We start from the raw sequence: 21,186 nt of genomic DNA, 5'->3' as shown, positions 1-21,186 counted from the left end.
GTGTTTTATAGTAATCAGAGTCTAGATTAGCATGTTATGTTGGGGACAGATTATATACTTTAAGTTGTAAATTGTAACCCTGGTTTCCGAAAGATGACATGACATGATGTCTGCACTGGTTTTCCCCAAAACCTTCTCTAAAAAACCCCAGGACAACGATCCACTTGCTCTAGACCAGGGGTGGGCAACTTTGATGATGGAGAGGGCCACTATATTTTACTGTCAAGCAAAAACCTCTTACCTGTATCTCCATTAAGAGTAGCAAAAATAGCCGCTGCGACACGTTTTGAGCTTGTAGATCTGCTATTTTTGCTATTTTTGAATTGGAATCCTGAAATCTACATTTTTTGTTTAATTTCACATGCATTTAGTAATACTTTATACCTTTATAAACGTAATTAAAAATACATTGGACGTAAAAAAAAGTCTAACATTTTAATACTACTAGTCACTAAAGTGGGTTTGCATGTTTGGAATTGTAACAGCTGAAATCAATAATATAAGTTAATATCAGTATTCTGATATTAACCTGAGGGCTGCATTAAAGGAGTAGTTCACCCCCAAAATGACTTTTTTTCTATTGATTACTCATGCCATGGAAAGTAGAGTTCAATAATATTTTTTAGTTTTTGTCACATTCCTAAGACAAAAATTTGATTTGAGTAAATTTACCCCCATTGATTCCGGATGGGGACCCGTTTCGAAACGGGTCCCCATCCGGAACAAATGGGGGTAAATTTATTGTTATCACATTTTTGTCTTAGGAATGCGACAAAAAACGAAAAATATTATTGAACTCTAGTCTTGGTTTTTTTTTATTACATTTGATGTATTGATGTTGATGTATTGATGCATTACCTTGCTTATTGTAAGTCGCTCTGGATTAAGAGCGTCTGCTAAATGCTTAAATTGTAAATTGTAATTCCTCTTGTGTGAAGTGACCATGGTTACATACTAATAGCCTCAGAATTAATAGTATATCTAAATGTGGGTACATTTTGTACGTGGCCTTTGCCCAATTGATGAGCAATACAATCTAAAACGAAGAGAATAATTGTCACATGGATTTGAAACCAATTCAACAGGTGATGGAAAGTAGCCTCATGAGTTATAAGTAAATCACTAAATCTGAGGACGTGTAGTAGCTGTTCAGTGGGTTGTAAATGTTCACCACGTCAGGGACATGCTGGGCCCCTGATTCAGCCCAGGAAAAAGAGTTGGAGAGGCCCTCATTGCGCGCTATAGAGAGAGATCTCTCTCTATAGCGCTGCTGCTACTCAAAGATTTGCCATTTCAGATCATGACAAGTGACAAGCCAGTGGACCAATTACATGACTTATATTTCGTCATTGTCGGGTGGAAACCTTGTAGGTCCAAAACCGTTTGTTTTGTATTTATCATTTTAAAAATGATTTACACTAGTGAAAACAGCCGATCTACAAGCACACAACGCCGTTGTGTGCTTGTAGATCTGCTGTTTTCACTACTTTTGTGCGACGGCCTTGTAATGTATGATGAAGCAGGGCTTTGCTTCGTGAAAAAAATTACAAATTGTAAACTAGTAGGAGATACGAGGTTTCTGCCCGATTTACTTTGTTGGCCGCTCAGCCTCCAAAATGGAACAAAGGCCGACATTTTATTTTACATTTTTGAGCGGTGGTCACAACGCTCCTATACGTGGCCGTGTGTGTGGGTCTGTCTGTCTGTTTGTCTGTCTGTCTCCGGGTATGTAGCCTGCACTGCAGTAACCTTTTCTGACCACACATGTTAAGGGAGGGGCGCTGTTGTTCAGGATAGGCCAGGCACAGGCCAGGCACAGGCACACTCACACACAAACACACACACACACACACACACACACACACACACACACACACACACACACACACACACACACACACACACACACACACACACACACACACACACACACACACAACCGCTCAGTTCACACGAGTGTGATTTTTTCCTAATGGCCGGCCTGGACCGGCCAGGAATGAACCAGCCGTTCGGGAGTTGTCCCGCTTTTCCCAATGGCCAGCACGTCCCTGGTGTGCAGTGGGTTGTGGGTTCACCACGCTCACCACGATGACGCTCCAGGAGGCATCCAGAACATGAACAACAGGAGAACTGTAGCGAGGAGCGATCTTCACCGCTGTGTGGGTCCTACACAACACAACACAAAACCAAAGACAATGCAACACAAACATAAACTCAGGTACGGTAACTATGAAATATATTAAATACTTACAGTACAGTAAATGGTAAATGCTGCATTTATATAGCGCCTTCATCCAAGGCGCTTTACAGAGATTGTGCATTACATTCACCCATTCACACACATTCATACACCGATGGCGGAGGAAACCATGCAAGGCACCAACCTGCTCACCGGGAGCAACTAGGGGTTCAGACAGAGTCTTGCTCTGGGGGAGCTCGGGATCGAACTGGGAACCCTTCGGGAATCCTGTGTGTTCTCATGACGGTTTCTCTACCCCTGAGCCACTGCCGTACAGTGTCAGCAGAGAGGACATGTTGACAAGGTGCAAATATATTCATGACTGCATGTACTGTATGTGCACGTATGTGTGAACTGAAGTAGGCTACTGTATCTGTATTACTAGGCAACTTGCATACTCCAACTGAATTATAAGAACGACGTCCTGTAGTTTCTTCACCTACAAGATTTCCTAACTAGTCCGAACACCTGCTATAGCTGAACGAATATCATATGTGATTGGTGGCTTGTGGTCAGTTGAAGAATAGTTGGTCAAGGATTTTAGTGGGTGTAAACCTCTATAATTCCTCTCTGAGCACAAACACAACCAGATGGCAACTAATAAAGTCCACAATGTCTGTCTCCGGAAACTGATGTCAAAGATAATTGTCAGAGTTTGTGTGCGAATGGCAGGTGGGTATATGTCGTTCCAAATCCATAGTGGGGAACTGAAATGTGTGTTTAAAATAGTTTTGTCCAGGCCAAATGAAAGTTTGTTCGGTTCGGGAAGTGCTGCACAAGCCAACAAAGAAAGTTAGCCGTCATTTGTAAAATGCTGCAGGCTCAAGTGTTAGTGAGAGAGAGAGAGAGAGAGAGAGAGAGAGAGAGAGAGAGAGAGAGAGAGAGAGAGAGAGAGGCAGAGACACAGACTGGGGCCTTTTCCACTGGCAAAGAACCGGTTCCGGTTCTTTCTCCCGCCTATGGGATGAACCAGAGGTGAGCTTTTCCACCGAGAACCGGAGTTGGTTCCAAACCGTAAAAGTTGGTTCGGAACCGGAAACCACAAAATCCTTGTTTTTTGTGGTTCCAGAGCCAAATCCTTGGCTCTGGTTCAATCTGGTGGAAACGCAAGCCGGTTCCCAAGAACGAACCAAGGTTCCCAAGAAAGTTGAACCGGCACTGGTTCTGGAACCGGTTGCCGGTGGAAAAGGCCACTATAGACAGAGAGACAGAGAGAGAGATCTTACTTAGATGTGGTGGCTCCTCCTATAAGTAGTGGGGTCTTCACGCCTAGTCTCTCCATCTCTTTGGCTACGTAGATCATCTCATCCAGAGAGGGGGTGATGAGACCCGAGAGACCAATAATGTCTGGAAGAACACATCACATGACCACAGATAACCTCTCCTTAGACAAATTACTTTTCCCGTCGGATCATTATGAGCAGAAAAGCGAGCTTTTCTGCTCATAAACACAACACTGCAAGAAAAGAGGCTTCAGATCTGAATTCATACAGTTCCTTGAACAAACGTCTTCTGGCATGGTGGAGAACTGCAGGGCCACAGAACATAATATTTGATGACTATTCAGAACGGAATGAATATGTATGCGATTAGGTCTTGCTGCGCGGTCATTATGGCTTATATGGACACAACGGGGTAATAATTCCCCGAGGCGGAGCCGAGGGGAATTATTAGCCCGAAGTTTCAATATAAGCCATAATGACCAAGCAGCAAGACCTTATAGCACTTATTACCCGGCTAATACATAAAATTAATAATTTGACTCAAAACTAAAATCAACCAGTCTGTCTGTAAACAAAGTGTTTCCTTGTTTACAGACGGCTGAAAGTGCGTCCCCCCGAGCGCAACACGGTCGCCTTGGAAAACAAGGAAGTGCTGTACAAATAGAATCCATTTCTGTTACTGCGTCGTCTATTTCTCGCCTCAAATGTTTTTAAAGACATTCTTCAGAGCAACGTTTGGTTGTAAATGTCGCTGTGTGTTTGTTTACATGGCTGACATGTTGGATACGGCACGAAATCCACGCAGTGCAGCCTGAATACAGCAGCTGCTCTGAGCCTTTGATTAGGCAGCGGTGAATTATAGAGCGGAGCGGTCATTATACGCTCATAATTCACCGCTGATTTCAGCGCTCGACCAATCAGAATCAAGCATTCAACCAAGCCGGGTAATAAGAAGCATTAATCTCATTCTCTCAATGTTTTATCAAACTTACGGTCTTAGGCTTTGTAGAGACTGCAGGCAAATTAGATTTTGTCGTTGTCGGGTGAAAACCTTGTAACCGTTTGTTTTGTATTTATCATTTTTAAAATGATTTAAACTAGTGAAAACAGCCGATCTACAAGCACACAACGCCTCGCACCGTGAGGCGTTGTGTGCTCGTAGATCGGCTGTTTTCACTACTTTTGTGCGACGGCCTTGTATGATGAAGCAGGGCTTTACTTTGTGGAAAAACGTACACATTTGAAACTTGGAGATACAAGGTTTTGGCCCGACAGTGACGATTTGTTTCTCAAATATGACCTTTAGGACTTACTGTCCACACTGTTATTTGCTGAGATCAGATGGGATATCGTACCTGCATTGGATGTCGTGGTATTAACCCTCTAAGGCCCGCTGTTGTAATATTACAACGTTTGTATTTTATCCAAAAAAAGGTTTAAATCATTTTATTTTTGCTCCCCCTACCACCTAAACATCACCATTGGATTCTATTGTTTAGTATTACAATGCCATTGGCCACGATATTTGCATATAAATACCCCCCACAGGGGCTGACATTCACACCTGCCACACCCGCTGACATTCCAGAGTTTTGACGAACAACATCTCACTTTTTCATGGAAGCTATTCCTCACAAAAACATAAGTAAAATGCCTATACTATTTTTTTTGGTGATCATTAGAATGTCTAGAACATGTACATATGTTATTATTGTGAAAAAATATCCCCCATATGTAAATTAGAGCATGATTTATGATTTATGATTTATGGCTATAAAACCTTACAAAAACATATTTTTGAAAAAAACATTACATTTTCCTCTTATTAGGACTCTTACAACACCATCTGATTTTTTTCAATTTTTTTATTTCAAGTATTTCTATATTTTGGCCTTAGAGGGTTTGATGTGAAGCATTACTCACGTAAAGCGAGAGTAATGCATAACTTATACTCTGGACAAAAATTTGATGCCCAAGATCACAATGTGGATTATTTTCAACAAGTGACCCCATCGTACGGACGGTGATGCATAAATCAAACTTCAGTGTTCCGAGTGTCCAGTCTGAGACACATCTTTAGAAATCAGATTTGAATTGCATATCACACCATCAACGACGAGTGTTTTCTGTTCAGACTGTTCAAACTAATCTTAGTCCAATCTGGATAGGCCAACATCTTTCTTTGGGTTACCAGTCTGTACATACAGTAGCCTTATTGTCTCTCAAGAATCAAATGATCACAGCAGATTTTAGTATGCACAGCAAAGGAGAGGAGACATGTCTGTCTCTGTGTATTCATATTATTATTACAATGCAATATTCATAAAATAAATTAAATTAGGTTGTATGAACGTACCTGCTTTGTGCTCTACAGCTGCCATCAATATTTTATCACACGTTGCCATCACACCCAGATCTATCACTCTGAAAGACACAGAACACCCAGGTTTATACCACTGAAATGCACCCACACCGGTGTATTTCAGACCCCACTTTGGGGCCTTTTCGACCAAAAGAACCTTAATTGGTTCAAGAACCAGTGCCCTTCAGCTTTCTTGGAACCTTGGTTCGTTCTTGCGAACCAGCCAAGAACCGGCTTACATTTCCACCAGATTCAACCAGATTGAACCGGAGGAACCAAGGATTTTGTGGTTACCGTTCGGAACCAACTTTTACGGTTCGGAACCAACTCCGGTTCTCGGTGGAAAAGCTCACCTCTGGTTCATCCCATAGGCTGGAGAAAGAACCCGAATCGGTTCTTTGCTGGTCGAAAAGCACCCTTTGAGAACCAGTGTCATATACACACAGCATTTCCAATTAATATTATGCACAAACAAAATACTGCAGGGATAAAGAATAAAGAAAGAAATACAAATTAGCCGCTAGAACCGTTTACGCCACTAAAATTATATATAAAAAGTAAAATAAAATGGCTATGAGGATGTGGCAAATCCAACCAAGCTCTTAAACTATGACGACAACTATAACTACTAGTAAGACGCCTCAGGGCGTCCAAGGTCGCCATATTTGGGCATAAAAGGGATTCTGTTAGTGTGGCATCACAGTGAAGCCGGAGCGTGATGTCAGAGCGGCAAACCCATTCTGTTAGAGTGGTTCCCTTGACATCACAGTGACATCAGAGCATCATGTCAGAGCGGCAAACCCATAGACCGTGAAAATGTGTACACGTCTACACGTCCAGACAGACGGACATGGACAAGCTGTGACGTTTCTCATAGTAAACTGCTACCTTTCGGTCGCAATAATTATATTGTTCACCATTGTCTTTGTTATAGTTGCAGTGTGGATTTTGACATCCACTTGAGTTATAGAACGATTTTTAAAACTTTAATTTTTTGAGCGGTGGTAAACCGCTCCATACAGTGGCTGTGCGTGTGTCTGTAGCCTTTTTCCTCAGCGTTTTGCCATAGCAAAACGTGTGTGTGTAGCATAGCCTGTACATCCTAGACTCAAATCCTAGTCTGAAGACGTTCTGCAAGCACGACCACCGCTCACTTCACATTGGGTGTGATTTTTACTATTTACCTGAAGTTGTTGCAGCCCAGTACCACGCCTACGATATTCTTTCCGATGTCGTGGACGTCTCCTTTCACCGTGGCCAACACAACGGTGCCCTGGTACGGATCCTGTAGCGGACGGACAGAACGTCCAGTTGAGCGCCGAGGCTGATTCGTACAGTACATGGAGTCGCTTGCCGACAGAGGCAAACGACTCCATGTGTCGCTCACAACCTGTCGGATGTGACCTGATGTGAACTCAGGGACGTGCTGGGCCCCTGATTCGGCCCGGGAAAAAGAGTTGGAGAGGCCCTCATTGCGTGCTATAGAGAGAGATCTCTCTCCATAGCGCTGCTGCTACTCAAAGATTTGTCATTTCAGATCATGACAAGTGACATGAGTTATATTTCGTCGTTGTCGGGTGGAAACCTTGTATGTCCAAAACCGTTTGTTTTGTTTTTATCATTTTAAAAATGATTTAAACTAGTGAAAACAGCCGATCTACAAGCACACAACGCCTCGCACCGCGAGGCGTTGTGTGCTTGTAGATCTGCTGTTTTCACTACTTTTGTGCGACGGCCTTGTAATGTATGGTGAAGCAGGGCTTATTTGCTTTGCGAAGAAATTTACAAATTTGAAACTTGGAGATACGAGGTTTCTGACCGATTTACTTTGTTGGCCACACAGCCCCCAAAATGGAACGAAGGCAGACATTTTATTTTTAATTTTTTCCCGGCCGTTCGGGAGTTGTCCCGCTTTTCCCAATGGCCAGCACGTCCCTGTGTGAACTTGTAGGCTGGCTTAAATGACAACTTTGTTTTTTAACAACAAGGGTTCATATGTTAGATTGTAATTAGAGAAAAGAAAAGAGTGTTAAAACGTTTTCATTTACTTCTTTCTATCGTTTTAGTGATTTTAATTACGTTGATGTCAGTTGTTGGGGGCATGCATGCGTGCAAGTGGCTAAATATGTCTTTTTAGATACGATAAGCCCATTCCCAAGATGCACCAAAATCTTTCATGGGCAAATGTGACTTCTGGGGGCTAGTAGTGTTACTGTATATAGTAATAAAGAAATTGACGGCTTATTGTGTCTAAAAAAAGACACATTTAAGCACTTGCACGCATAACCCCATGCACTGAAATCAAAGTAATTAAAATCGCTAAAACAATAGAAAGAAGTGAATGAAAACATTTGAACACTCATCCTTTCTTTTCTCTAATTACAATCTAAAATATGAACACTTGTTTTTATGAAAGATAAGGAGTAAAGGTGGTTGCACACTGCTGCGTTTTTTGGGCCGAATATCGGACTGAATTTCGGAGCACGCAAATAAAAAAATCAACCTCACGTTATGTCAGTCACGTTTGCACACTGCCGCCCGTTTCGCGCACCACTCGGTCCCTTGCTCTCTCTATCTCTCTCTCTCCACTTGCCCTGAAAAACGCATTTCGCAACGAAAAACGCAGCAGTGTGCAACCAGCTTAACTCATATGCTGCCATTTAACAATACCTTCGTACTCTTTAACTGCCATTCGTCTCCATAGACTTCCATGTAATTCATAGTGCACGGATCATGCACACCCATGCCTAGATAATGCACCACGTGTGTCCACATTGCTCACAGCTTTCAAACAAAAAAATCCGAATGGAAATCCGTTCAGGCATTCATGAGATAGCAGCCATTATGTTTTACACTGTTGTGAGCTTGGAGGTCTGCTACCTGAGTTGTATGGGGGTTGTATGGGGGTTAAACAAGCAATTTCGCGATCGCTATCATGCCTACTAACGTTTTTGGGGTCCCAAAACATTTTTTGAAAAAAAAAATGTTTTGAATTTATTTATTTATTTTTTCAAAATGGCGGAAATTCTCGGGTTCCTCGGGCGTGGCAGGGAGGGACATCGCGAAATTCTCGGGTTCCTCGGGTTTGGCAGGGTATAAGAGAAGCGTAAGTCGTGTGACTGAGGAAGATGGAGATGGGTGTAAATAATATAATGCCAGTTTATATGTATCGATACGTGGTGCACTTCTGACTGACCACTTCTTCCGTCGTCCCTGAGACCTCCATCATCTGCTGTCTCTCCTTCTCCATGAAGGGGATCAGATAACCCACAGCCTTCTTCATCACACGGGCTGACTTGATCACCTGCAAAGACACACCAGGTGTTCAATTTGAAAAATGTGTCAGGTGTCAGGAGCACCAGATGAAGCCAAGACAGCAAAACACGTCGTAGTCGTACCATAAAGTGGTTCTCAACCAGTGGTCCGGGGACCACCAGTGGTCCTTGAGGGGGTTCCAGGTGGCCGCTTGATATGCAGCTCGGCAAATAAAAGGTGAATTGATCCCAGTGCATTATTGACGGAGGACGATTTCACTATAAATTAAATCTCCACAATACGATTATTGTGTTTTTTTTTTATCAAGATAAACGATAATATCGCTTATCGTCCCATCCCAAGGTTATAATAGTTTTTCTAAGCATAATCAAGTCTAGTTTTCGTTTTTTAGTTAGTTTTCGTTTACTATAATAACCTTGTCCCATCCCTTGTTGAAAACCACTGAACTAAAGAGAAAACCATGTTTTACAGTGTGTACCTGTGGGAGGAACATCTTGCCGCCTCCAAACAGATCTCCGATCACCTTCATGCCGTTCATCAGCGGACCCTCGATGACGTGGAGGGGCCGGGGGTAACGGTCCACCTGAGACCGACACTCCTCTGTGTCCTCCACCACATACTTATCTATTCCCTAAATACGCATGCACACACACACACGCACGCACGCACAGAAGAACAGAAGAACAGGAAATGAGGCTGTATCTATACTGGATAGGTAAATGGTGCATTTATATAACGTCTTGTCCTTTATCCAAGGCGCTTTACATAGATTGTGCATTACATGCACCCATTCACACACACTCATACACAGATGGCAGAGGAAACCATGCAAGGCACCCACTTGCTCCCCCGGGAGCAATTAGGGGTTCAGAGTCTTGCTCAAGGAACCTTCGACATTAACTCAGGGGGAGCCCGGATTCGAACTGGGAACCTTTCGGGAACCCTTCGTGCTCTAATAACGGTTTCTCTACCCCTGAGCTATGCCGCCCCCTATTGCGTAGTAGAGTATAAAATGAACATGTCAATGCAGTTGATCACTGAGCATTGCTCTGCATTCAAATGTAGCCTATTCAATGCATTGAATATGACGCGTCATTCCCCCATGTACTCTACATGTTGCACGTAACAGTGTTGGAATCCTTTCTTAAGGTGTGGTGCATTGATGGGTTGTCTTACTTTGATGAAGGTGTGGTGGGTTGATGGGTTGTCTTACTTTGATGAAGGTGTGGTGGGTTGATGGGTTGTCTTACTTTGATGAGAGCGTACTCCAGTCTCTCTTCCACTGTTCCCTGTCTCCACTCATCAGTCTGAACCACCTTCTTCCCTCCTTGGGCATGATGCTGTACAGGGACGTCCAGAGAAGGTTAGAGAGGCAGGGGCTGAGATTTCTAAAAGGGAATTTTGGTGGAAATATCGAAAATAGCAGACCTCAAAGCTCACAACGCGACGCGTTGTGAGCTTGGAGGTCGGCTATTTTCGGTGCTTGATACCGCACTAAACTAAGCATAATCAAGTCAATACTGGAGATGTGGGGTAATGGCATGGATTTCTACACAGAGAAGTCAATTCTTTTAACATAAGATGTTGTATTAATGTTCAGGAGAGTTTGGAAAAGGCAATTCTCCTAAATGTCGCCTTCAGGTATGGCATTTGCATTTCTTTCACCAATTGTTTTTTTCAAAACTAAACAGTTCTTTAAAATAATTTAAAAAAATAGCTAAAATAGCCGTTCTACAAGGTCACAACGCATTGCGTGATGCATTGTGCGATTGAAGATCGTCTATTTTTTACTATGCAACAAAGTATATCTAAGTGGTTAAGATCTTTCAAGTGTGTGCAGTGCCTGTGCTATACATGTAGACGTATGTGTAGCACTCATTCTTGATAATTTCTGCATGCCAATGTTTACGTGTGATTGATTGCCTTTGCACGAGTGTGTGTACACATGTGTGTGTGTGTGGTGTGTATACACAACTGTATTAGACAATCAATATCTGTGTATTGTGTGCACTAGCAATTTAGTTTGATATATGAATCTCAGCCGCTTTGAAGAACAGGATTGTTATGCCCTTTTCATCAAATACTGTGCGTACACGTACATGCACTGATGTACGTACATGTCTGTGTGTGTGTGTGTGTGTGTGTGTGTGTGTGTGTGTGTGTGTGTGTGTGTGTGTGTGTGTGTGTGTGTGTGTGCACACCTGTGCGTAGGCCAGCAGTTTCTCAGTAGCGTCGGGCTCTCTGTTCCAGATGAGGTTCTCACACAGCAGCAGCAGTTCTTTATCGATGTCGTCGTACACAGGGAGGTTCCCTGCATTCACTATGGCCATGTCCAGACCATCCTGCAGGGGGGGACAGAGAGCAGGGGTGTCGCACCAAATTCTGCGGGCCCCCCATATGGGGGGAAGAACATTCATATGAATGTTGTTCATAGGGGGAGGGGGTTTGACCCATTTAGACTCGGAACGCATTATTACGCATTATTTTGCGCTGCGAGCTTGTAGATCTGTGCAAAAGATCTGTGCAAGATCTGTGCAAGATAAACCTATGTTTCTATGTCAGTGGTGCTCAAACTTTTTCACGTGCAGGACCTCCAAAATGATATGTATTTGGCCACGGACCCCCATCTCAAACTATTTAGTTCCAGGGACCCCCCAGAAGGAAAATTTGAGTTACAAATGTTCGCTTAAAAATACATATATTCAAAGATTTGCACACATTTTCACAACAATTTTTGTGCCCTAGTAACTCAGTCCCAAAAATAATTTGAAAGTATAAAAGGTTACGAGCTTTATGTAGTAGGATCCAGTGTTCTAAAAAAAAAGTATGAATATATGGAGATAATAATTGCCAATACCGATGCCGCCCAAACAAAACAATAAAGTCAAATGATGGCCGATACATGGGTTATTGGGCTCTAGTATGCAGCGCCGGACTTATGAACGGGCTGAAGGTGCTGCAGCACGGGGCATCAACCACAAGGGGGCACCATCCTCAAGGGAAGGCTCAAGCATGCTTTTTTTTTTACCCCACAATGTTTTTTTCTCCTCCCCATCAGCCAGGAGGTTTGTTTGTGTGTGTATGAGTGGTTTCCCCAGTGCCCCCCTTCTTTCCTTCTTTTTCCCTAGCTGATTCATTGTATTTCATAGTATTTCTATAGTGAAGAGAATCGGCTATGCCTGTAATGACCTACTCAGAGATGGAGTCTGCTATGCTACAGACCTTTGAATGAGAGAAGACATCTGTGTTGTTCCATACACTCTTCTCCCTGTTTCAGGTAAATATGTGGAGAATACATAATGGTTCATGCTATGCCCTGCAGTCTGTGTTTTAAGTGCTTTGAAGAGGAAATTACATTATTAGTGTTTGTAGTGTTTCTCACTGTAAACACAAAATATTCACATGAGCTAAGCTAAGCTAACATTGCTGTCTGTAATGACTGGTTAGTGGTTACACTTAAGAGTTTTGAGGAAACGTTTGGTGGATACAAGTAGTATGCACAACTCTAAAATAAATTGGAGTGCCTCAGTGCAGCTGCAGAGTTAAGGTGCTATCTATCACGATTGTTTGATTGATTGAAGACTATTATAAGTTTGCATAGGAAAAGGTACAGTTTCAAAGTTCACTGGTACAAGGTCAACTAAAATGAGATCCTAGTAAGCTTTTCGGCTTATTTGCACAGGAAACCTTTATGTATCTCATATAACAACTGAGACCACACGATTAGGGGGAAAAAAATCAAACCAAGTTTGAAGTGAGCAGTGGTGCGTTTGTGTATGTGTGTGTGTGTGCGTGCGTGCGTGTGTGTGTGTGTGTACTGTACCTTGATAGCATAGTATAAAAATACTCCATGCATGGCCTCTCTGATGGCCTCCATTCCCCTGAAGGCGAACGACAGGTTGGACAGACCTCCACTGACTCTGGCCCCCGGCAAGGTCTCCTACGCACGCACGCACACACACACACACACACGCCCGCACGCACGCGCACACGCACACACGCACACACACACACACACACACACACACACACACACACACACGCACGCACGCACGCACGCGCGCACGCACGCACGCACACACACACACACACACACACACACGCTTGAGGCAAGTGTCTGTAAAGTGTGCCGTGGAACATGATACGAGACCACCCATTGACTTTGCCCACGGTCGGCTGAGAGCAGCGGGGGGTCACAGTGGCATGGGTGGGCACTGGGCAGTGATCGCTTCAAATATTGATCCATTCTACAGATCCACAAGCTCACAGCACGGCACCGAGTGCTGCCCTGCGAGCTTGTAGATCTGCTATTTTTGAAAAAATCGTGATTTGTTTTGCAAGTCTTCGAATATATTTTTTTAAAAGCGAACATTTTTTTTTTTTTTTAATACTTTTTATCCTACGATTTTGCAACCCATTTTCACCCAGTGCCAATTGCCTATGTAATCCTGGGCTCTGCTCTCCCTCTGCCGTGCCTGGGGAGACAACGGACTGACCTCAAGCTTCCTTCTATGCATGAGGATCCAAGTTGTTTCTTTTCACCTGACAGGGGGGGATTTCCCCGGGATGGACTTAGCGTGTGGAAGGAACAGTTCCTTTCCCCTCCATCAGGCGCCCCGGCTGGCCAGGGAGAGGCATTTATTGAGATCAGGATTACTGCATGTTTTTGTGAGGGTATCAACCCTGGGAGACACGGGGAGAACATGCAAACTCCACACAGAAAGGCCCTATCGTCGACCCCACCTAGGGTATGGGCGCTGATGATGCGGAGGGAGGAACACGCCCCCAGCACCCACAGCGTCCCGCGGCGGGAATCGAACCCAGGACCTTCTAGCTGTGAGGCGAAGTGCTAACCACTGCGCCACCGTGCCCCCTAAAAGCGAACATTTGTAACTAAAATATTAGTGGGGGGTCCCTGGAACAACATATTTTGAAATGCGGCGGCCAAACACATGTAATCTTGGGGGTCCTTGACATGAAAAGGTTTGAGAACCACTGATTTAGAAGAAGGATACAGAAGACATTTATAGAATCGGGTCAAACATATTCAAAGACTTGCATAAATGTTCAAGTAAAAAAAAAAAAAAAATGCAGATCTACAAGCTCGCAGCATATCTGCTATTTCTTAATAGTTAAAGCATAAAATAATGGTGGTGGTTACAGTGACACAGATTTGCGTTCAGGCCCTCATTTGAGTTGAAAACAGATGAGTTATCTGTGTGGAAAATGGCACCGCTCCAACTCTTCCCTTCGCTTCCCCCTTACCTTAATAAGCTTGGTGGACTTGATGAAGTTGATGGCAAAATCGTCGTGTTCTTCCATGCCTGTGCCGATGGTGAGGATGTTGGGGTCAAAGATGATGTCTTTGGGGTCAAAGCCCACTTTATCCACCAGCAGGTGGAAGGCCCGGGTACAGATCTGGACCTTACGCTCTGCCTCCGTTGCCTGCAGGAGAAGATGAACCACACGTGAAAGGCTTGTGACTGTAGGCTTTATTCTAGTATGAGGTGAAGAGCTATCACCTCAACTTGTGGGTGATAAGCTATCACCTAGAAATGTGTTAACACATGTACTGCCTTTTAATCTGAAGGGATGTTTGGTGCCTTGGTGCCGCGCCGTTTCCTCCGTAGGCCGCCGCTATTATTTTGAAGGGCCGGAAGGGGGTTGTTTTTGTTTTTTTGGATTATCACTTGACGGCAACGATTACGTCATCTAGTCACCTGACAGTGTGAGTCTGTGGGACCAGAAGGGAAACATGGCTGTGCCCAGCCGAGTGTATTGTGTACAGTATGCAGACCACCCTTTGTATCAAAATGTCTCTTTTTGAGTAAATGAATTCTCTTTATAGGCCTCTCAATGGATTTACTATGGAGGACGTTCACTTCGCTTGCACGCCCGATGTGCGTTGTAAACAAATCGCGGACATTACCGATGCGGGCGGGACCGGAGCGACGTACAGTAAGTAATTATACTTTACTGTAAATACAGTAAGATTCACAGTCCTCACCGTCAACGGCACCATGATTTTAACCCTTTCAATGACGGTGAGGATTGTCAACGGCAGCAGAACTGTTAACAAGTGGAGACCATCATAGTCTCCATCATATATGAAGATCCCTGATGTCATCGATATATATCACTTGCCAGATGGCCAAGACATGGCCCTAGCCGGGGATCCAGTCCCTCAGAATGGGAGGGGACCTGTGATGTTCTGCCGCACTTTTTATTTCTATTTTATCTATTAGTTTGGTCATTAAGGTCCACAGAATGAGAGGCCTGCTCTGCCGGAAACATCGCGAAAAAAAGTTATGGCCATTTGTATATTCACTGTCCCATCGACTCCACTACACAGGAAAGGACATATTCTAAAAAAGAAAAAAATCTGCTTTAAGTAGTATGTGAGGGGTCAAACTGGAGAGTTTTCATGATTCTGAATCCATTGCAAGCATTTGTTTTGCACAAAAGACATTCCTTGGGCTAGAAAACGGACAAACAAAAGTGTGAAAAGTGAGGAGTCATCACTTTTCACAGTCATCACAGTGATGAGTCATCACTTTTCAAACTTTTGTTGGTTCGTTTTCTAGCCCAAGGAATGTTTTTGTGCAAAACAAATGCTTGCAATGGATTCAGAATCACGAAAAACCCTCCAATTTGACCCCTCACATGCTACTTAAAGCAGAATTTTTCTTTTTTATAATATATTTCCTTTCCTGTGTAGTGGAGTCGATGGGACAGTGCATATACAAATGGCCATAACTTTTTTTCGCGATGTTTCCGGCAGAGCAGGCCTCTCATTCTGTGGACCTTAATGACCAAACTAATAGATAAAACAGAAATAAAAAGTGCGGCAGAACATCACAGGTTCAACCCTATTCCTTGGGCATGTGGATCCCCGACTACCCATATCTGTGTGGCTGGTTCAGATAGGGATCTCCATGTATTGGCATAAAATATATTGTATGTTGTGATGTCATGGGAACCACTCTAACGGAATCCCTTTTATGCCCATATATGGAGATCCCTGATGTCATCAATATTAAGCTCATATCTAACAGGACTTCACGTGGGAATGCCCAGATATGGAGGAAGACAGCCCATATCTGTGCGGCTGGTTCAGACAGGGATCTCCATGTATGGGCATAAAAGGATATATATACAGTACATGGATCTCCATATTTGGGTAACTGGTCCGATATACATCACTGGCCAGAGGGCCAAGAATTGCCGCGACCTCGCCGCATGTCGCCCTGAGGTGTCTTACTAGTCAATAAAGCTCTGATAATAAAATAAATCTGATATTATTGGTGGATTCCTGCATCACCTGGGCAAAGGTGAGTGAACGATTGTTCAGTAGAAAGGGTTTATAATAGCCTTTCCAAGTGTTATCAGCCTTTGGGTCTTGAGATTAAACATATTGTGTAAACTAACTTCTTATTCTCAATACAACGTGAGAGTTGTCTTTTTACTTTATTAACGTTTAATCGCACGAGGGACTCGCTTGCGCAAATGCACTGATCTACAAGATGTCAAGTGGGTGTGTCCTGCCGCCCTGTAGGCTTGTAGATCTGTCCCTTTTGAAGAGTTGAACACGTGAACGTGCCTTTGACTCAGGGCCAGTTCCTAGCATAAGCAACATAAGCGGTCGCTTAGGGCCACATCCATAAGGGGGCCACATCACAGGGAGAAGACTGCAACGCGCTTTGAGCTTGTAGATCAGCTATTTTTCACTATATGCATTGTGGAGTGAGTGTGAAGTGGCCCTCTCGACATGTGGCCAAGACCCGCAGGTTAATATCGGAATACTGATATATTATTGATTTCAGCTGTTACCCACTTTAATTACTTCAGTCTATAGTAGTAGCATAATGACCAGTGCTATTCACGTTATTCCTGGCCCCGCCCCCGGCTTCCTGTTCACATCCTGAAAGAAAATAAAAAACATCATTTGGTTTCCTGTGTCCTTGCATTAAAGTGTCAGTAGAGGCGCTCTGGGCTCTTGGCTCTGAATGAACCGGTGTTGCCATGTCTGCTTATAATAAGCAATTTGTGTAGTTGTTTATTGGGCTTACTTTCTAATATTTTTTAAACCAGTGGTTCCCAAATCTTTTCATATCAAGGACCCCAGTGTAACATATTTGTCCACAGTTGCAGACCCCCATCTGAAAATATGTGGTGCCAGGGACCTCCACACAGATTTATGTTGTTAAAATCTTTCAAAAATATTCAAATTTCTTTTTTTCCCCTCAATATTTTTTTAAATAGCAAATATACAAGCTCACAATTTGTGCGCTTGCTGATCTGCTATTTTCAATTGTAAATGTAAAGTAGTATAGCCTAGTTGCTTCTGTTGGGCTTATTTCTTTGGCAAAATCTGGCAACAGACAATTCCGTGTCACTTCCTTACTTGGGAGGAAGTGAAAAGATGTTTTTTTTAAGCACACACCCTCTGTAAAAGAAAATGGCAGCCTCCATAGAGAGGGCCAGGAATATCGTGAATAGTCTTTTTTGTCAGCGGGGGGCCACCTAAAATAATCTTGCTTAGGGCCACCTGAACCCTAGAACCGGTCACTTTCAGGAAAAAAAAGAGTAACACCTGCGATCCGCACATATCGTTAATCTGCACACACTTTCGTGAATCGCGCGTCATGTTTGTGATTAGAGAGAATACACCGTCCTTTAGTCAATTTATTTACACATTGTTACGACCAGCTTAGCGAATCAGGCCCATTATGTTTATGGCCTTTCTGACACATCGGTCTGTGTATAGATGTCAACATCTGTATCAATATCGTCACAGTCGGGCAGAAACTTTGTAAAAATGTGTACGTTTTTTCATAAAGTAAAGCCCTGCTTCATCATACAAGACGGTTGCACAAGACTCGTGAAAATAGATGATCTACAAGCTCACAACGCCTTGTGGTGTGAGGTGCTTGGAGATCATCGATTTTCATTATTTTAAATTGTTTTTTAAGACAAAAATAAATACAAAACCAGCGGACAAAGTTTCCACCCGACAAAATATGTAGGTGTGCTGTGCGAGTGTGCATGCATTGTGTGCGTGCGTGCGTGCGTGCGTGCGTGCGTGCGTGCGTGCGTGCGTGCGTGCGTGCGTGCGTGTCTGTGTGTATTGTGTGTGTGTGTGCGCCAGGGACGTGCTGGACCCCTGATTCAGCCCGTGAAAAAGAGTTGTAGAGGCCCTCATTGCGCGCTATAGAGAGAGATCTCTCTCTATAGCGCTGCTGCCTGCTGCTACTCAAAGATTTGCCATTTGACACTGGGCCAATTACATGAGTTATATTTCGTCGTTGTCGGGTGGAAACCTTATAAGTCCAAAACCGTTTGTTTTGTATTTATCATTTAAAAAATGATTTAAACTAGTGAAAACAGCCGATCTACAAGCACACAACGCCTCGCACCGTGAGCCGTTGTGTGCTTGTAGATCTGCTGTTTTCACTACTTTTGTGCGACGGCCTTTTATGATGAAGCAGGGCTTAGCTTTGCGAAAAAAAATTACAAATTTGAAACCGACATTTTATTTTTAATTTTGTCCTAATGGCCAGCCTGGACCGGCCAGGAATGATCGGCCGTTCGGGAGTTGTCCCACTTTTCCCAATGGCCAGCACGTCCTTGGTGTGCGTGCATGCGTGTGTGCGTGCGTGCATGCGTGCGTGTGTTTGACCTGTCCCTCTTCATCAAAGGCCATGACCACCACGGCAGCGCCGTATCGTCTCACAGTCCTGGCCCTGTTCAGGAACTCCTCTTCACCTTCCTTCAGGCTGAGACTGTTAGCGATGCTTTTCCCCTGAGAGCACTGCAGCCCCGCCTCGATCACTGAGAAGTTGGACGAGTCGATGCACAGAGGAAGCTGAACAACAAGTACATGTAAAGCCTAGATCAGAGTCTGCGGTGAAGAGCTATCCACCGCAAATGTTAGGTGGAAAGCTTTCCACATCAAGTCAGAAAATAAGTGAAGGCCATCAAAGTAAGTAACGGTGGAGTCCTATTCACCGTGACTGACTGGTCTAGATCGACCAATCAGTGAACGGGTGAAGAGCCTATCTGTCTGAAAGTAAAAACGTCGGGACTCGCGGTGGAAAGCTCTTCACCGCGAGGAATGACGTAACGTTGTAGTTTCCTGACTCAAAAAGACTACGAACCGACTCTGATCGAGGCTTTAGTACACTTGTACTCAAGTAACTTGTAACAGAATATTTCTACGTTGTGGTATTGCTCAGTCTGTGATAACTAGAAGCTCAACTGAGCAATACTCCAAAGAAGATTTTCTAATAAAATAATAATAATAATTATAATGCTAATCTAATAGAATTTCCATTTAATGTCCATGCCAGTGTTGATTTTGAGCAAATTTAGTTTTAGTTTTAGTCATTGTCTTTTGAATAAAACTGCATTTAGTTTTAGTCATAATTTAGTCATCTGAAATGTTTTACTTTTAGTCTATAGTTTTAGTCGACTAAACGTCATAAGATTTTTGTCAAAATTTTAGACGAAATATACAGTTGATTTTGTCGACTAAAATGTATGTTCGGGGGGGGGGGCTAAACGTCGACTAAAAGTCGACTAAACGTCATAAGATTTTAGTCTAAATTTTAGACGAAGTATACAGTTGATTTTGTCGACTAAAATGTATGTTCGGGGGGGCATGCATCTTGTTACTCCAACTACGTGGCTATGCGTACGGTTGGGGTCAGAGACAGGGTTAGGTTTGTTTATCTGTTGACGAAATCAATATATTTAGTCTTAGTTTTTATTTAGTTCTTATTTCGTTTTTCGTCAGTGAAAAAAGATAGTCGACGAACATTTTTCGCCATAGTTTTAGACAAGGAAATCAACACTGCTCCATGTCTCACCTTGGCTATGTCAGGTTCGGAGGCGATGTATTTACAGAAGCGAGCCATGGCAGCCGGGCCGTCCAGCATCCCTTCATCCATGCTGATGTCCAGAACCTGGGCTCCCATCTCCACCTGGGCCTTGGCTATACTCAATGCCTCCTGAAGGGGAGAAGAGGAGAGGTTTGAGCCTGTAAACATGAGCCTGTAAACATTCATCTCCACCTGGGCCTTGGCTATACTCAATGCTTCCTGAAGGGGAGAAGAGGAGAGGTTTGAGCCTGTAAACATTCATCTCCACCTGGGCCTTGGCTATACTCAATGCTTCCTGAAGGGGAGAAGAGGAGAGGTTTGAGCCTGTAAACATTCATCTCCACCTGGGCCTTGGCTATACTCAATGCTTCCTGAAGGGGAGAAGAGGAGAGGTTTGAGCCTGTAAACATTCATCTCCACCTGGGCCTTGGCTATACTCAATGCTTCCTGAAGGGAGAGGAGAGGAGAGGTTTGAGCCTACACTGTAAACATTCATCTATCCTGGGCCTTGGCTATACTCAATGCCTCCTGAAGGGAGAGGAGAGGAGAGGTTACTTTGAGCCTACACTGTAAACCAGGGGTCTTCAACGTTTTCAGGCCAAGGACCCCTTAGTTGAGAAAGAGATGAAGCAGGGACCCCCAGATTCCAGATAGTTTCATCGTTTGTCATCAGTGTATTTTGGATTCATGTCAATTTGTGTTTTCACACTTGAACCGTCAATACTTAATAAACTTGACCTTTAACTCTGTAGTTAGTCTGCTCTTTTCCCCCTCTACACCAAACCTCTTAGCCGATCTACAAGCTCACGAGCTTGTAGATCTGCTATTTTTGGCTAAAGTTCTCCAAATATGGACGCAAGGGTTCAAGTGGTCACACGAAGATTTGGAGGACCCCCTGTGGTGACTCTGAGGACCCCCTAGGGGTCCCGGACCCCTGTTGAAGACCGTTGGCCTACAAAGTAAACAATAAACGTTCAAACAATATAAAATACACATAAAGTTACATTTTCAGTTTGATTGAATCCAGACTATTGTTCTCGTCCATTTTCTATTTCTGTAAACATTTCTGTAACCCCAAAAAGTCCATTGAGTTCAATGGACTTTTTCAGTCCCCTTTCTACTTGGACGATATAAACCGGTACATTAATGTCCAATCTGACAGGATTGGTCAAGATTCATGTGACAGTACCAGGGGGCCAGTTGTCC

General features: G+C 43.6%; 1 protein-coding gene across 1 annotated transcript in view; it reads right to left on the bottom strand.

Moving 5' to 3' along the window:
- The window catches only part of LOC308307238 (methionine synthase-like), a gene marked incomplete at both ends in the record, with an annotated part of 46,407 nt that overhangs the window by 9,738 nt on the left and 15,483 nt on the right, over positions 1–21,186 (bottom strand). The window contains 12 exons of the mRNA XM_080752411.1: positions 2,085–2,166; positions 3,466–3,586; positions 5,819–5,886; positions 7,009–7,109; positions 9,021–9,128; positions 9,579–9,731; positions 10,351–10,440; positions 11,302–11,442; positions 12,924–13,040; positions 14,366–14,545; positions 18,780–18,965; positions 19,969–20,109. Of these exons, the coding sequence (XP_080608537.1) occupies positions 2,085–2,166; positions 3,466–3,586; positions 5,819–5,886; positions 7,009–7,109; positions 9,021–9,128; positions 9,579–9,731; positions 10,351–10,440; positions 11,302–11,442; positions 12,924–13,040; positions 14,366–14,545; positions 18,780–18,965; positions 19,969–20,109 (1,488 nt within the window). The remainder of the gene's footprint in view (positions 1–2,084; positions 2,167–3,465; positions 3,587–5,818; positions 5,887–7,008; positions 7,110–9,020; positions 9,129–9,578; positions 9,732–10,350; positions 10,441–11,301; positions 11,443–12,923; positions 13,041–14,365; positions 14,546–18,779; positions 18,966–19,968; positions 20,110–21,186) is intronic.

The sequence above is a fragment of the Nannobrachium achirus genome, assembly GCF_963921795.1.
Source record: "Nannobrachium achirus genome assembly, chromosome: 21".
NCBI lineage: Eukaryota > Metazoa > Chordata > Actinopteri > Myctophiformes > Myctophidae > Nannobrachium > Nannobrachium achirus.
The sequence above is the reverse complement of the archived record's forward strand: the minus strand, read 5'-3'. Positions and strand labels throughout refer to the sequence as shown.